Raw genomic sequence first — 17,419 nt, 5'->3', positions numbered from 1 at the left:
AGATTGACTCAATATCATTCACTTCAGTCAAGAATGGTAAAACATTCAGGGATTTATTTTCATCGTGGTTTTCATTAATATTGTGATTAGATATTGGGGCTAGCATTTATATAAAAAGCTAAAGCTGACTGACTTAGAAATTTTGTTTTGGATCTGACTTCTACAATTACTTTGGTATTTCAAGCTTGAGACAAGACCAGAAATATTGAAGTCCAAGTCTCCCTGTTCTTCGGAGATCCTGCAAAAATCTACAGTCAGTGTCAGGGTTGATTTTAAGCACTGTAAATGGACAAATATAACAGCAGTGCTCTGCAGGCTGTTCATTCCTGAAGGAAAAAAATACAACAATAAGGTATCATTTAGTGTTACTATAGAAATGTTTCATCTAGTCACAGGCATAATACGTAAGCAATGTGCTTGATTATAAACTGAGTTACACTATCCATATGTGTTTGTGCTGCAGAACAGTTAATATCTATTTCATTATGCAGATAAAATTATTTTAATTTTCTCAGTTTTTCCCAACCTCTGTGCTTTTTTCCTTTTCAAATTTCTCCATTAGCACAAATCTGTGTTTTCAGTATGACACCAATCAAGCAGCTGCCCTCTCTTCACAGAGTCATGGAATCTTTAGAGTTGGAGGGGACTTCTGAGGGCCATCTAATCTAATGAACAGGAACTCCACAGCTAGATCAAGTTGCCCAGGGACTTAATTCAGCCTTGCCTTGGAAGTCTCCAGGGATGGGGCATCAACCACATCTTACCATAGCTTTGCTTATTTTAATGAAATCCTCCCATCTCTTAATCCGATTACAGAAAGATTTTCTTTTCAGACATGTTACTTGAAAAATCTGTCTTACTCTGAATACAGAACAGCTTCTCCGTTGCCAAGAAGCTTCTGAAGGACCTGCGCAGAGAGGCCAGAACAAGGGAGGACTGGCTGGTGAGGTGGAACTGTGCCTACTGCCGCTTCATGCATAGCTGCAGCCAGAGCCAGAGTTGTCCTGAACGAGTGCTTTCTGTGTTAAAAACCATCTCCCTACTCGGTAACACGCTTTGCTTTGCTTTGTTTATTATACAAAGCTGCTTTGTTGTCAAATTGCTGACTTTGTTTTTGAACTCCAACAGAAGATACCAAGTCAGACTACCTTAACGAGAACATAATGGCCTTCCGAAACCAGAATCTTCTGCTGGGTACTACGTACCACATCATGGCCAACACTCTTAGTCAGGATCCAAAATGCTTTGAGCAAATAGAGGAACAAAAAGCTGGGAAAATATTGGAACTGTCGGGAGAAAGTTCTGAGAGTCCTGCAAAGGTAAAAGGAGGGCAGAGGGGGAAGATTTTTGGTATTTCAGTGTAGTGTTCCTGTGCAGGGAAGGATATGGATCGATATAGAGAATATCAAACCCTGCTATTAGCACTGATATCTGCAGGAAAAGCAGCTGTGGAGGTGAGGGCTGTCTGTGGCTGCTGTTCTGGCTGGTTTTTGCTCTCTTGATGTTCTGCATCACTGCAGCCATTTCAATTGGGTGGGAGAACATTCTTGCATTTCTCCATTCCTGTATTTTGTTTGGAAGAGAAAGACATACTGAGTGCACCCACGTGACAATGGTAAGAGAAAGTTGAGAACACAAAACTCAAAAGAATACTTCTATTTCCTCTTGGCATTTCTGAGCTGCTTTTTGCTGTCAGACTATCTTATCTCATAAAGAGATCTTTATAATACTGATAACAATACTGTTATGCTTACTTTATTTGAATAGTTCTAGTGATAAAGGGAAGAGGGTTTTCATTTTGAAGCAGAACATATGCCATCTTTGCGTCTCTTAGAGAAGTGCACATTTGAAGATCACAGTGGTGGACTGCGCTGCATCTCAAGTCGTATTGGTCTGTCCTTTGGTCTGCCAAATTGTGCTAAGTAAGAATTTAAAGTACTGTGGCTGACTTATTTCTGTTAATTCCTAAAGCCACCATACGGAGTCTTAGATATGAACCATATCAGTATAAAACAGCAAAAATCAACTCTTCGTTTGTGGCTTTAATGGTAGTTGAAGAAAAGTGGATAAAAACAAGGTTCCTTTCAGTTAAATTCTCATTTCTCACGTTTGTAGAAGCTCAAGCAGAAGTTTAAACTTCATTTGCTAGGTAATTATTAAAAGCATTCTTTGTGAGGAAACCTGAAGGATGAGTGTAAAAGCTTTCTTTTGTGTCAGATGAATCAGATTGGGATATCAGATATTTCTACTAAAGATGAGACTGAAGAGTGTAGCCTTATTTCATATTAACATGAAGCAGTACTCTGACCCTGGCAGTGTCCCTCTCTCCACCTGAAGAGCAAGCTGCTTAATTTCAGAGATGGCATTTTTCAGTTGTTCTTACTTTTTCTCCACCCTTTTTATATATCATTTAATAGCTGCAGTGCCTGAGGTGGTTAAGCTTGCCAGCAGCATGAGGATGTGTGCATTTGATTTAAAACACTCATTTGTAAAGAATCTTGCAAAATCCTTCATTACATGAGCTGTGTTAGAAAAGTATGATCAATGTGATATATACATATTTATATATTTTTTTCCCTTATGGTTAAATTTCAGATATTAGCAGGTCTGAACAAGAGAGCTTTTCAGTGTTTCAGCAGCGCTGCAAGGAAGTCTGAAGAAGAAGTGCAGTCCCTCTCCATGGAACACGTTGACGTGAAGGGAGTTATTGATGCATATATGACTTTGGTTGGTTTCTGTGACCAGCATCTGCGCAAGGAAGAAGAAGGCTCACTTGGTGAGTTGGGGTTTCCCCTGAGCACGTGAGATGCATTTATCTCTCTTTGGCTCGTTTGTGAGCTTTCGTGATACCCAGGAGGAGATCTCCCTGAGCAATGCAGCTTGGGTTTAAATGGAACACTTTGTCCTCCAGTCCAACAGTATTGGTAGTCCTATTGTTTGTTCTTTTTTCCCCACTGCAACTGCTAGCTTTGGTGCTAGTGAACCACTTGTAATCTCTCTCTGGTGAGATATATATCATATCCAGCAGATGGTTCCCTTGTTCCTTCTCAGACCACACCACCAGTTCTGTACTTAAAGTAGGCTGGTTACCAGAGGTGATGCAGCTTTCCCATGAAGTTAATCCTTACCATCCTCAAGTTGGTGGTTTGCACAGCTCAAACAGATGAGAAGGAGAACAAAGTAAAAATACAAAATGCACCGGAAGAAAAAATGCTGAATAGTGGAGAAGAATGTTCCAGATGATCAAAGCCATGAAGCAAGAGATGGTGTTTCTGATAACTTTTGCTTAATATCTCTTGGCAGAAATTAACACTGCAGATCTGCAGCTATTCCCAGCTATTGTGGTGGAGAAAATGATAAAAGCTTTGAAACTGAACTCCAGAGAAGCCAGGCTGAGGTTTCCTCGACTGCTACAAATAATTGAAAGATATCCAGCAGAGACACTGGGTCTGGTGACACGAGAGGTGAGTTGCTTCCATTCTCCTGGCAGCCAGTGTTGCTGTAAATGGAATTTAAAATGTGGGACGTGGGAGTTGGATGGACAGAGAGGTTATGCTGGTGAATTTTGCTGCAAGTGAACCAGATAAATTTTATCTTTGTTCCTTGTTCTTCTCTGGCTTGTTGAGTGTAATTAATATGGTCACAAGCTTTTTAAAGTTGAATTTTTGTCATTGTACTGATTCCAAATATTAGTTTGAAAGCTGCTGGAAAAGTGAATTTTTTTTTTTTTTTCCTGAACCATCTGCATGGGCTGATAAAACTGGACTGCATTAAGAGAGTTGTGTCTGTAGGCTTTCCCCCTACGTGCAGGAAACCACCAGCTTCTCCACTTGTTTTCCACTTCTCCCATCTCTCTCTGTCCTGTTTCATTGCAGAGCTTTACTGCAGCTTCATGTCATTTGTATTTCCCACTTCCTCCCTTCCATTTCCTGTTCCTTTATTGCAGCTGGATGCCAGGATGTCATGTGCCTTCCCTTCTGTGTCATGGCACAGATAAGCTGAGCTCTCTTTGGCTCGCGCCCGCTCCTGTCTTGGCTTGCCTGTGTTTTCAAGCCTGTTTCATCATGCTGGTGCTCAGAGTGCTTCCTCTGCCCTGTCAGAGGGAAAACTTAAGGTGTGAGAGTGGCAGAAATATGGCATACTTACCTCAAGAGACCAAAAACATAGCAAACGTGGCTGAAGTGGACATGGTGTGGCTACAGTGGAACTCTGGTGGTAAACCAGAACCTGATTCCTGCCCCAGCCAATAAACCTCACCCACAAGAGAAGTTCTTTGGGTGTTTTTGTCCTCACCTTTCTTTCTGTGCAGTCAATGCTGGCAATTTGTTAAACTTAAACTCCATTAGAAAGGTAGGAAGCGATGAGGTGGGAAGAGGAGTCAGAGTCCATCCTGTTGTCATCACAAGCAAAGAGAATGTAGTGTTCATTTCAAAATTGATATGAGCCTTTGCAATGGGACACCTATGTAGTAGTAGCAGTAGTTGTAATGAAGCTCTGCTTCAGTGGGAGATGTTTTGTGAAGGTAGTTGATGTTCTCTGTTTTACTTTTGCGTTTGTCTGTCAAGCTGGGACACGGAGCAATTTTGGTTGTTTGCTCTGTTTGGTAGCCATAAGGATGACCAGCATTGAAAGCAGTGTCTGTTTTGCAGCTTTCTTCAGTTCCCTGCTGGCAGTTCATCGGTTGGATTAGCCAGATGATGGCACTCCTTGACAAGGATGAAGCAGTGGCTGTGCAGCACACTGTTGAAGAGATCGCAGATACCTACCCGCAGGCAATCATCTACCCGTTCATGATCAGCAGTGAGAGTTTCTGCTTCAAAGATACCGCAGCAGGCTGTAAGAACAAGGAGTTCGTAGCAAGGTGAATCTGTGATCAGCAGTTCTTTGTGTATTTTGGATGCAGGTGTGGATGGGTTTGTTTTAAAGAAACAGTTTTCTTCAGGAAGCATGAGAGAGGCATTAGGGGGCAGTCCCACACAAACTGTGCTTTGATTCAAAGGCATAGGGAAAATCAGTGCATGAACTCACTCAGCATTAGACACGCTCAGGTAGGCAGCCTGATTGCTTACAGCAGTATTGAGTACATGGAGTCCCCAGACTGTGGAAGTCGGAAGATTGCGGAGAAGGAACTCCTTTTTCCTGGGAGCTCTGTGTTAGTTGAAAGTTTCTTCTTCCTTTTCCTGCTCTGCTGAGGCTGAAGGGAAACCTGGTGCATGATTATATTCCTGCTGCAGTAGATTTCACAGCAGTGACAGCCAAAACCCATCAGGGATGGAGACAGAGCTGGCTTGGACACTTTGAGTCTTTCTAACACCAGGAGATAGAGCAGGGATGTTTGAATAGAATAAAGGCTCCCACCAGATTTCAGAGATTGACAGTGAAATGGGTGAACATTATCTTCTGGGAAACAGCAGCTTTCCATTGGTTTCTTCTCCACTTGCTCAGTGCACAGTACGAGCCTTCAAGCCCTACCTTCCCCACCTTGCCATGCAGTAAAACCTAAATTAATCCCCAGGCAAAAGTCAGCTTGTGTCACACAGTGCTGTAGAACTGCTACAACAATTTTAGGTGTTCCATTGCATTTTCTCAAATTTCTGATGTATTTGCTGAAAATCTTAGTGTAAAACTAGAAGGGAAAGGCTTGTGCTTCACAAACTTTATTGTCCTTGAACAACTGTCCTGACAGGTCTTGTTAAATGCCAGTTTCTGTTGTAAGAGTGCTAACCACTACCCCACCAAGTGGCAGTTTTTTATAGCAGGGCACTTAATTACCAAGAAATTAGGAGCAGCACAGTGAGGACAGCCAATAATTAACACTTATACAGCCCAGGAGAATTGAGTTGTCCTCATTTGTGCCCGCTCCTCCCCCCAAATAGCATTACTCAATTAGTGGATGTAGCAGCTGCTGTGTATCATGGCTTATTGGCAGGCTAGGTGATGGTAGTTTCTGCTGAGTTGTGATGCAGTTCTTTCTTTTAAAGCATCAAGAACAAGTTGGACAGAGGAGGAGTAGTTCAAGATTTTATTCACTCCCTGGAACAGCTCTCTAATCCTGTAATGCTTTTTAAGGTAAAGTGTATTACTGCTTTCCCCCCTTCTTTCTCCACACTGTGCTTAGGAAAGAAAGTGCAGGGTGGAGATGCTACAGCTGCAGGAAGTGGTTCTCCCCATAAGACTGGCACTGATGTTAGGGTGCACTGTAAGCTTTTCCTCATGCTGCTCCCCATTCCTTCTGCCAGCTGACTGCTTTGCAGTCATCCTCCTCAGCTTTCTCTTTCTGGGGTCTTTGTGCTGCCCCACAGTCAGTCCTGCTTCATTGTTCCCAAACTGTTATGTTTTAAGAGTTGGTGTTTATGGGCATTACAGTTTCGGTCTGCTGGGGCCCTTGTGCCCTTTTCCTGCTCACTGCTGAATGCCCCTGCCTGCATTGTGAACCTGCTGTGTCAAGAACTCTCTCGTTTAGTGTTTGATCTGACTGCTGGCCCTATGGGGGCTTTCTTAATTTGTACCAGACACTGTGGTAGTAAACATCGTTATGTTAGAAAGTAGAGACATTTTTCTCAAGAAACAGAAGGAGAGGAGAATGTTTGCACAGACTTTTGTTTGCTTATCTGACGTTCAAAAGACATGTTAATTGATTAGTACATGCAGTAACCCAAGTGCAGTCTGAACCAATTACCAACGAGTTTTTGTCAGCACTCATCTGATTCCTTCTGCTTTCAGGACTGGGTTGAGGATGTCAGAAATGAACTTGTAAAAACTCAGAGAAATAAAAGTAAACTTAAGGAAATGTATGAAGGAATGTACAAGAATTTGGGAGATGTGAAGACTCCTGGCCTTGGATGGCTGAGGAAACAGTTTGTTCAGGTACGCATGGTGACTGAATAGCACTGGCACTGTGTGCTTCTGTAAAAGGCTCTAGCAAGTCAAAGGAGAGGAGCCAGATCACAGCTTCCACATGTGCAGCAGGACTAGGTGAAGCAAGAGATGGAGTTTAGGACTTCAGGATTTCATTGTTGGGAGCTATGGAGCTGGAATAGCTCAGCTTTCCCTCATGACCGCCCCACAGGCTTTGTGGTCCCGCTGCCTGCCCCAGGTCCTCAGCCAGGGATTCTCTGTGATCATGAGCAGAGATCTGGAATTACAGAAAGGATTTTGCAAAATGAATTGAGATCTAGAATAGTGAGAGTTGGTGTAAAGAAGAAAAAAAAAAAAAAAAAAAAAAAAAGTGATGAGTGAAGAAGAAAAAAGCACAAACCCAAGTCTAATTTGCATGTAAATTGTTTGGATCTGAGCTGATTTGATTATTGCAACTCAAGAGCAAGCTCTTGATTTGTGATAGTTCTGTGGAAACATCAGCTGTGAAGAGTCAAGAGCCAGCAGGAAAGCTTAATGAGTGTAAGTTGTTGTTAAGAAGACAAACTATTGATCTATCCACTCACATAGCAGCCTTATCAGACCCACAACTTCACAGAACCATAGAATCCTTAGATTTGGAAGGGATCTTTAAAGATCATCTTGTCCAACTCCTGCAATGAACAGGACAACTGGCCTTTGTCCTGTTTTTGACCCTTATGCTTTTCTCATCTGGAAGAACTCCACTATTGGCATCAGAAGTCCTTGATTAAACTGCCACAGTTAAGAAATCACATCTATGAATGGCTTGTTGAGGGAATGTGTGAGTAATTGTATTTTGGGAACCAGGAGATAAGACCACAGGTCTTGTAGCTTAAGGTGTGCTTTGAAAACAAGAGGGAATGGGAGGTACTGTCCCAGATCCTGCTGAGAGTGAAAATGTTCTGGGTCAGTTCAGTAGTCTCTTGGACTAGGTAGGAGTTGGACCTAATGATCTTCTGGGCCTCTTCCAACTCTGGATATTCTGTGATTCTCTAAGTGTAACAAGCAGCATTATTGATATGCTGACCCAAAATCCAGCTGTAGCTGGAAGAGGGAAAGAGGGATAGGCTTCTGGTTTAGTCATAGCAAAAGGTTTGTGGTCCAATTCTGTGGAGCTCTGGTATCATCGGGGTTGGGAACTGTCAGTATTTCTGTTGCTAGCAGCTGGTGGGGGTCTATGAAACAGGCATTGTAAGGGTTCTGACAGGATAGAAATTGATGGAGGAAAAGATCTGGAGCAGGAGAAAGATGGAAATGTTTCAGGAGGACAGATGAAACTGTGTGTCTGGATGGGAAGGTACTGTTGTAGTGTTCCTGGGGAGTTCCAAGCACTGTCCTAATGGGATTCATGTCTGTGAATGAACCTCAGGCTTTTGGGAAGGATTTTGACAGTCATTTTGGAAAAGGCGGTTCAAAGCTGTTGAATATGAAGGCCAGTGATTTTAATGAGATCACAACATCTCTTCTCACAAAAATGAACAAAACCCATAAAGAACCTGCAAACCTGAAAGAGTGTTCACCATGGATGAGTGAATTCAGAGCTGAGTTCTTGAGGAATGAGCTGGAGGTCCCTGGTAAGTTCCCTTTCAGTGGTGATGTTGGACATGTCTCATCCAAGAAAGCTGCTGCTTCTGACTCTGCTGCTTATGTTGGCTGTGTGGCCCTTCGTTCTCGCCTTACACAGAGGTATTCTGAAATAACTGTTACTCAATCTCTTAAATCTGTTCTTCCGATTTAAAAAAAAAACAACTATCCAAAATCACATCTCTAACCTGAAGCATTCTTTTAAAGGCATGATTCCAGGAAAATCTGAGAGTTAGATCTAATATATGCTTAATTCAAACTCAGCAAGGATGTTTCCTCTCAAAATATTAAGATTTGAAAATCTAACTGCTAAAGAAGGGAAGGCTACTGGTAATTTGAAGATAAAAATGTGTAATGCAAATGGGTTTTTATGTATTTTCATATATTTTCTTGAAAGATATAATTTTGTCAATTGAACAAAATATTTAGAAGAGTTTTTTTCTATTATTAAACACACTTTAAAAAATACTGCTGATACTATTGAAAAGCAAACTGTGTCAATTTTTCCTTTCCTCACCCCCACCCCCCCCACAGGTCAGTACGATGGAAAGGGAAAACCTCTGCCAGAGTACCATGTGAAGATCTCTGGGTTTGATGAACGGGTATGTTGGTGAGCTTGAGTTCCAGTTCTGGTGTTGTGCACCTGTGGCCATATTTGGTCTGGAGAATTTGACAATAGAAAGGTGGTTGCTGTGTACACATCTTGGAGCACTTAAATGCTGTTTTGCAGAACTTTCTTCGGTCTTTGAGTAGTAATTGAGCAACTTCATTGTGCCATCTGGGAACGCCAGAGAGGCTTAATTTCAGTAGCGATTCTGTCAGACCAAATCTTGTGTCACAAATACTTGTTTTTTCCTGTCTTCCAAGATAATGGTATTGGAATCCTTGAGGAAACCCAAGCGCATAACAATCCGAGGCAGCGATGAGCAGGAGCATCCTTTTCTTGTCAAAGGTGGAGAAGACCTGCGACAAGACCAACGCGTTGAGCAGCTGTTTGATGTAATGAACATCGTCCTTTCCCGAGACGCTGCCTGCAGCCAAAGGAATATGCAGTTGAAAACTTACCAGGTCATCCCCATGACCACAAGGTAGGATTTTATCTTGAAGGGGCAGAAATTCTTATAATAACATCTGTTGTTGCAGTGTTGGAAAGTACGGTCTTTGTGTGCCAGATTCTGCTTCAGGAGTGTTTTGGGTCTTGGCTTGCTTTTGTATTTATTTTTTTCCTTTTGAAACTGCTTTGTCTGGAAACTGTATCTCAGAGTATATTTAAATTGGCAGCTTTCTTCGATCTTTTAGCAGACACTAGAATGCATTGCTTCCAATTCTGTGTTGTTCTGACTCTAAGCTACTTGTTCATGTATCTGATTACTTTTGTTCCAGGCTGGGACTCATCAAGTGGCTGGAAAATACCTGTACTTTGAAAGAATTCCTGAGGAACAGCATGACTGAAGAGGAATACACCAACTATAACAGGTGATGTTTGGCTTTGCTGTCTCTTCTAAAGGGATTCCTGCTAATGGATTCATTGTGATACTGACCATCTTGTGGCCTCTTGTTTCCTTTATTTAAAGCAAAGAAAAAAAAGTACCTATAAGCAAGGAGGCACTCTGTACTTCCTGACCCAAATTAGTAATTAGCAACTGTTTGTTTAATGAGTACCGCTGTACCTGGAATATCCTCCACCCAGCTTGTTTAAACAAGAGGCTTATAATCGTGTGTGACGTCGTTATCATCACCATTTCCTTATCAGCAGATTGATTTTTTACAAGCGAAGGATTTTGATCTCCTGATTTGATCAGGCAGGAAATGGACGTCGGTCAGCAAGGGGAGGAGAGGAGATGGGGGAGCAGAGACAGACCTGTTCAGAGGCTGCATTCAGCAGTGAGTCCAGGATGGAGGAAATTGGCAGATATGCAAAACACAGCTGTGAAAGAACATTGTCTCTGGCTGTGTGCAAAGGCTGGATGTGAATAAGTGAGCTTTATGTCTCCTGCTTGTAATCAAGGGATGAATATTTGTAAAATGGGTTGATTTTAGCATGTCAGCCTGGAAGTTTCTATATATTCAATTTCTGTCCTGGAATTTAGAAACGTGATTTCATTTACTGACTTCTTTCCTTAGTGCATGCTCTCTGTTTGGGCATGTCCAAGAGTTGTCATCAGTTATTTTTACTAGTTCTCCTTCTTACTGGAGGAAGTTCCAGTGTGCAGGTTGGACTGCAAAGAGCCTTTGTTTCTATAGTTGATTTTTGACTGAGCGTTTAGGAATTACTACAGTTCTCTCATCACTGGTATCTAGTTTGTTTCAGTGAGCAACAGCGTTAATGTTGATCCCACTTCAGTTACTGAAAGAGGAGGAGGACTTGCTTGGAAGCTTCTCATGAGGGGAGGTTTCTAATACTCTAAATGTAGATCATCCGTATCTTTCTAAAAAACAGTTGATGATTTATCACACACAGAGTTTTGTTATTGTGTATGGACTTGAAACTCTTCAGCTGAATCAGTTAGGACACTTGCACTGAGCTGTGGATGAACAGCAGCACTCCTAAAGGAGGACTCTGAAATTCTTACAGGCAGTATTTCAGTTGGAGCGAGGGTGAATAAATGCCTGAAGTTTTCAAGTCTTTTGTCCAAAGTGATGGGCTACTCAGTCTATAAATGACAAATATTTCTTAAATGAAAAGGATCTCTATACCTCGGAATATGGCTAGCAGGTTTAGTGGGCATGATGTTGATGGGCTGATGGTTGGAAAAGACTACTGAGCTCATCTAGTTCAACCTTATTGTTCTGGAGGGAGAACAGATGGCTGTTCAACTCAGTTGCTGTTTCCGTAGAACAGACCAGTTCTACAGCAGTTTAATGGCTAGCATAATAATGTATGCAGATAAGATGAGAGGGGAAAAAACAGTTGTAGGTAGTGTAACTAATGAAGTCTGGATTAATACTTAAGTCCTCCAAGTTCCCTTTCCTTCCCTCCTATACATGCTGAAAAGATAACAGACTGCCTTCTGCACTCCTTATCTGCTTGGATGGACAAAAAACAGTGTTATGGGGCAGGCAGCATAATGCCTCTCAGGTGGATAAGACATTATGGTAAAAACATTTTTTCTTCCCTGGAGAGGTTATTTTAGGTCTTTCTTCTCAAGGCAGCTTCTGATTTTTAGGGCACCTGTTGGAAATCGATGTCTTTGAGACATTAATGCCTAATCTTCCATTAAATATGACTGAAATGCATTCAGAACCTGTGGGGAAGGAGATGGATGGATCAACACGTGCACTGACTGCATATGCATCATTTTCATAGCAAGGATAGAATTAATACAGGTTACAGCTCCCATGCTATATCCCCTGGCTTGTAGCAGTACACTCTCAATCTGCAGATATTCAGGTACAGAATTGGTAAGATAATGCAGAGAAATCAACCTTATCATTTTTTCTTTTTTTCCTTCCTATGTCCACAGCCGAAAAGGACCTCGTGCTGCCTATAATGACTGGCTGTCCAAAATGGGTGGGAAGGCACAAGGCTTATCTCGATACTCTGCTATGTACAAGTAAGTTTTAGGACAACTGCATGTAAAGTATACAGACCATGCACACATACACACAATTGTAGGACAGCCAGGAAAAAGTAATCTACTTTTATAGTATGCTGCCTAGACCTATTTTTTGCTCGTGTGTTAGACTGCTTTGTCTAACATGAGACGTTCTGCAGGAGGACTTTAGTGCTAATAAAATGCTAGTAGAGTACAGGAATGCTTCCACAAGTTTGCTCACCTCTTTAGGACAGTGTCTAGAAGCAGATGTTCTTCTTCAGCTGTCTTTTCTGGGTATCTTATTCCTGATTATGGTCTCAGGTAGGCTGCCTGAGAGCCAGAGCACCTGCTGAAGTTGGGCAGAGAGAATGCCACTATGATTCACTAATAAGTTCAGAATATGTGATGTGAGCATCCTCTCAAAGGAACTTCAGCACCTGCTCAAGTCTCATACTGTGCTGGGGAAGGAAAGGTTCCCAGTGGAGCATTTTGATGAGCTCATAACCTTCTTAAACAGGTGATGCTTAAACAGAAGCTTCTTGCTTCTTTGGGGAGAGCTTTGACTCGTTTATCTGAGTGTGTCTATATTAACATTTTCATTCAGATCAGGAATGTGCTTTTGGAGTACATTCCCGGTTACCGCCGCTTACCTCATGTACTCAGGGACAGCTCAGCGATGCAAGCCAGCGTGTTGCTGCTTTCCAATGAAACTCAGCTGGATGTCTGCCCCAGTGCCTTCAGCTGCCTGCAAGCACTCTGCTTGTAGCAGTGGACCTGAGCTGGCCCAAAGCAGTCACCCTCCCTCCCCCAGATGTGTGGCATGAGTGTCCTCGGCACCAGCTGCTTTGTCTCCCCTTCTGGGGCACTATTTTCTGGTGTAAATGTGACCATTGCGCATTGCTGAGAAGTTCCACTTAGGCACTAGCTACTCTGCATGGAACAGGTTATCCAACCAGAAAGACTGTATTGCTCCATTAAATCTTAACCCATCTACCTAATGTAGGGGAAAGCAGGCCGAGCTACACACTGCTTCATAGTCAGAAATTTTCATCTCAGAAATAACTGTTTGGAAAAAGGGATGAGGATTTATTTTAATAATTTTGATCTCTGGAGGTCCCTTCCAACCCCTACAATTCTGTGATTCTGTAATAGCAGATAGAATATTTTGGGCAAGCTCTGTGTGTGAGCTGTTATATTGCTTACTGATGGAAATAAACACCCAAATGTAGTCACATACATTCCCTGGCTGTTATTTCGGTGGCTGACATTCTTTGGTCAATTTGCAGAAATGCAAGCCGCACAGAAACAGTTACTGCCTTCAAGAGCAGGGAGAACAGTGTTCCAGAAGATCTGCTGCGGTGAGTATGCCTTTAATGACTGCTTGTTGGGAAACAGAAGCTGATGGCTTATCTGCATGCAACAAGTGACTTCTGTTCTGCCCAGGAGAGCCTTTGTGAAGATGAGCACATCTCCTGAAGCTTTCCTGGCTCTGCGGTCCCACTTTGCCAGCTCGCACGCACTGATGTGCATCAGTCACTGGATACTTGGAATTGGAGACAGGCACCTGTCCAACTTCATGATTAACAAGGACACGGGTGGCATGGTGGGAATAGACTTTGGGCACGCGTTTGGCTCAGCTACGCAGGTATTTGTTGTGTAACTTGTTTGTTACAGCTTTTGCACATGCAATTACAAACGTGTTCTCTGTACTTCAATCTGGGGCTTCCGATTTGGCCACCGTTGTGATGCAAAATAACCTTTATTTCTAGCTAATAGAATAAAACCTGTTTCCAGGCACTCTCAGGGAAACAGGGAGCTATAGAGTTTCATGTAAAGGGGAGAGGGTGTGAAGAAATAGACAGTCCATACAGTGGTATTGTTTTACCGTGTGCTTTCAGCCACTGCCACTGGGTGCTCACAGGCAGAGCTGCGATGGCACGGTGTGGCTCTGTTCCACTAAGCTGCACCATTTCACTTCAGTGACAAAGGAGGTTTCAAGGCTCGAAAAGAAGGAAAAAAAGAAACAACAAGCTTGTAACCCTTCTGTCACAAGGTTTCTTACTTTTTGTTTTCTAATTCGTGCTTTCTTTTGGCTGTCCTTCCCATCGGTCAGTTTCTGCCCGTGCCGGAGCTGATGCCTTTCCGCCTGACGCGCCAATTTGTGAATCTGATGATGCCAGTGAAGGAGTGGGGCCTCATTTACGGTGTGATGGTGCATGCCCTGAGAGCATACCGTGCGGATCCCGATCTCCTCATCAGCACAATGGATGTGTTTGTAAAAGAGCCTTCCCTGGACTGGAAGGTGAGGGGCTTTTTTCTTTCAGTTTTCTTCACGTAAGAACTCTTAAACTTAAAAAAAAGTAAGAACAGTACTGATCCATAAGGAGGCATTTCCTGCTGCTTTGACTCAGTGCTTCTTTTCTTTCTTTGTTATACTGAGCTTATAGAGAAATTGGACTTCATCTAAAATGGCAGCATTCTATAAGTACGATGATGATGGACAAAGAAGAGTTGTCCATGTCTGTGCCGTCAGCATGTTGATCTTTGTCTGCACAATAACCCTAAAAATGTCAGTATCTTTTGATCATGTCACATTGCTTATGGCAGCAGTATAAATACTTTCAGCTTTTTGGACTGATTCATCTAATCAGTGCAGAACTTATACAACAACACTGTATTTATCTAATAATTACAGGGAAAAGAATCTGAAACAAGTTGTATTCAGGTCCACTTGTAAATTAAAGTGTAAATCATAGGCAGTCCAGATACCATCTCAGTGTTTTGCCCTCTACTGCAGCTGCAATGAGGAGCTGCTGCCATGACTTAGACATAAGATGTGGCATCTTAAAGGTCTTTTTATGTACGATAAATAGAGCAAAACTGTTTTCTCTTTAGAACTTTGAACAAAGGCAGCTGAAAAAAGGCACGTGGATTAAGGAGATAAACACCACTGAAGTAAACTGGTACCCTTTGCAAAAAATCAGCTATGTCAAAAGGAAACTTACGGGTGCCAATCCTGCACGAATCACTTGGTAAGATGCTCTCCTATTTCAAACTTCTCCACTAAGAGCTTTGGCACAGTCCTGGGTCAGACTTCGCTCCCTTCAAGCAGAATGGCAGTTAGGAAAGAGGAGAGGCAGACAGGGCAGAATTTCACCCACCCTTCTGTCAGAGCCGTTCGGTTCCACGTCGAGCTCTCTTGACACACTGCCAGCCAGAACGTCTCCCCGAGTGCTCTTGCTCCAGCGCAGGCTTCCTGAGCAGTTTTACTGTTCTGGCAGCACACATTCCCACTTGTAAGCTTGCTCAATTTCTCACTTGTCAGATTGCTGTTCTTTGTATTCATCTACACAGCTTTTAGACTAGGGGTAGTATTTAAAAACCAGTGTGCTTCTGCTAGGTAGTTGTTTGAAGCAGAACCTGATCCAGCTGTACAGGAGGCATGGAAGCACACTGCTTTCCAAAAACATCAAATATGAATGTGATAGCGTTCTCAGGTCATTTCTGTCAGTCTGGTCAGGTCTGGCTCAAACTAGAATGTCTTTCAGGCTCAGTTAAAGTACAATTAATCCCTTCCATCCTCTTTTAAAAAGACATTCTGGGTTATTCCAAAAAAGAAAGAATGTAATGAAAGCAAACTTGTTTTAAAACCTTAACATTTCTAAAAAGTGCTCAGGAGTCTCCTGCTGTCAGAGCTGTACTGGAAAAGGCAACAAAATACTCCCTGTAGGCAGAGATGAGTGGAACAAGTGGGGAGATAACTGTGGATGGGAACTGCTGTGTCCTCCTTTCAGTTAAGAGATTTTTTACCAAATTGAAATATACATGGTAATTATTCACTAATGGAGGACATTAAAAGTCACCAACTTCTGACTGGCCAAGGTGCTGTCAAAGGTAGCTATTGAGCTCCTCACCTTGAAAAATAAAGTTGCGCGAATGGTGATGGTGTCCAAAATAAAAACCCCTACCTGTTATTTATTCCTTTTAAGAACTTATTCTTGTGTTCTCAATTTTAGTGATGAGCTGCACCTGGGCTATGAGAAGTCACCTTTTTACAATGACTTTGCAGCTGTTGCTCGTGGCAGCACTGACCATAATATCAGAGCCAAAGAGCCAGAGGATGGACTGTCTGAGGAGAGCCAGGTGCGGTGCCTGATAGACCAAGCGACGGACCCCAATGTCCTCGGCAGGGTGTGGGAAGGATGGGAACCTTGGATGTGAGGCTGCTCTTGAAAGTCCACTCTGATGAGGGGAGGAACCCTCACACACAGCTGCAGCCAGTCCGAATTTTAAGGCCAAGGAGCGAAAAGCCATTTTTATCATCGTCAGTTAACTTGACTAATGCAGGAAATGTTCTTGTACTCAAACAGTGATTTGTTTACATGGTTCTGTAACCAAACAGCTGTATTGGCCTCATGTTAACATCAGTGTGGGAAAAACTGGTGAGGCTTCAGAGCTTGAGGGGCAGTCTGGAAGGTACTCCAGGCATGCAGACCAGAGCAGGAATTCACACCCTCTACGTTTGCAGCCATCCTTTCAGTGAAAGTGCGTGCTTTGTTCGTTTTTGTTTTTCTTCCCAAAGATCTTGCTGGAAACCATTCTGCAGACACATTATTTGTAATTAAAATGGGAAAGTTTTTCTGTCAATAGAAACTGTAAAGCACGTAGTATAACTAAACAGAAAATATCTTTTAATACTAGAGAACACCTGAAGTATCTGGATGGCTGTTTCATTTCTGGGTGATGAGAAAGCAGTGATAGCACCAGTTTGTTACAGCAGTTTGGTTTTTAACATTTAGACATTTTGGCCTGTGACCTCTGTACTTTATAGAGGTCTGCAGTCCTCATTTTTTTATTAATGCCAAATTAACTTTGGAAAGCCGAAGCCAAAAGGAGGCACTGACAGCACAGCAGAGAACTGCTGCGCAGTGAAGTAATAGCTGTTGCACTTTGGTATTTGCGTGTGACAAAGCTGAGGAACTGTGCGAGGTTTGGCTCTTCTTGCTGGCTGCTCTCGGTAACCTTGGTGGCAGGTACAGCACAGGTGACGAGGGGGCAAGATAGTTCTCTTAAAACATTGTGGTTATTTGTTACCCAGAGTTCAGTGCAGAAGATAACTTCCATTGATGTTTTTAATAATTATCATAAAAGATGTAATAAAAATGAGTCTTTGCCCTTTCACTGCTCTGGAGCATTCCTTCCTGCCTCTGTACCCCAGTGCACTGCACACCGGGGAGCAGGGCCTGGCCTGGCTAAGGGAGGTGGGTAGAGGGAGGCTGCAGGCAGAGTCCTGATGGCTGGGGAAGGGAACTGGCGGTGGTGCAGAAACAGCTGTTTGTTACCTTGTTTCATATTACAAAAAAGACCTCACTTAGTCAAAAATGAAAAATAAGTCTTCAGAT

General features: G+C 42.6%; 1 protein-coding gene across 1 annotated transcript in view; it reads left to right on the top strand.

Annotated features, from left to right (window-relative positions):
* PRKDC (protein kinase, DNA-activated, catalytic subunit) overlaps positions 1 to 17,198 on the top strand; it is a 104,434-nt gene extending 87,236 nt beyond the window's left edge. Inside the window, 17 exon segments of the mRNA XM_042869484.1 lie at positions 872 to 1,046; positions 1,129 to 1,319; positions 2,596 to 2,776; positions 3,304 to 3,464; positions 4,650 to 4,861; positions 5,982 to 6,069; positions 6,724 to 6,867; positions 8,267 to 8,471; positions 9,016 to 9,083; positions 9,349 to 9,569; positions 9,865 to 9,957; positions 11,946 to 12,035; positions 13,304 to 13,375; positions 13,461 to 13,662; positions 14,131 to 14,319; positions 14,913 to 15,049; positions 16,034 to 17,198. Coding sequence (XP_042725418.1) covers positions 872 to 1,046; positions 1,129 to 1,319; positions 2,596 to 2,776; positions 3,304 to 3,464; positions 4,650 to 4,861; positions 5,982 to 6,069; positions 6,724 to 6,867; positions 8,267 to 8,471; positions 9,016 to 9,083; positions 9,349 to 9,569; positions 9,865 to 9,957; positions 11,946 to 12,035; positions 13,304 to 13,375; positions 13,461 to 13,662; positions 14,131 to 14,319; positions 14,913 to 15,049; positions 16,034 to 16,238 — 2,634 coding nt within the window. The 3' untranslated portion in view covers positions 16,239 to 17,198.
* Positions 17,199 to 17,419: the final 221 nt, after the last annotated feature.

The sequence above is a fragment of the Lagopus leucura genome, unplaced genomic scaffold (assembly GCF_019238085.1).
Source record: "Lagopus leucura isolate 7727_CA_CO unplaced genomic scaffold, USGS_WTPT01 Super-Scaffold_100002, whole genome shotgun sequence".
In the NCBI taxonomy this organism is placed as follows: domain Eukaryota; kingdom Metazoa; phylum Chordata; class Aves; order Galliformes; family Phasianidae; genus Lagopus; species Lagopus leucura.
The sequence above is the reverse complement of the archived record's forward strand: the minus strand, read 5'-3'. Positions and strand labels throughout refer to the sequence as shown.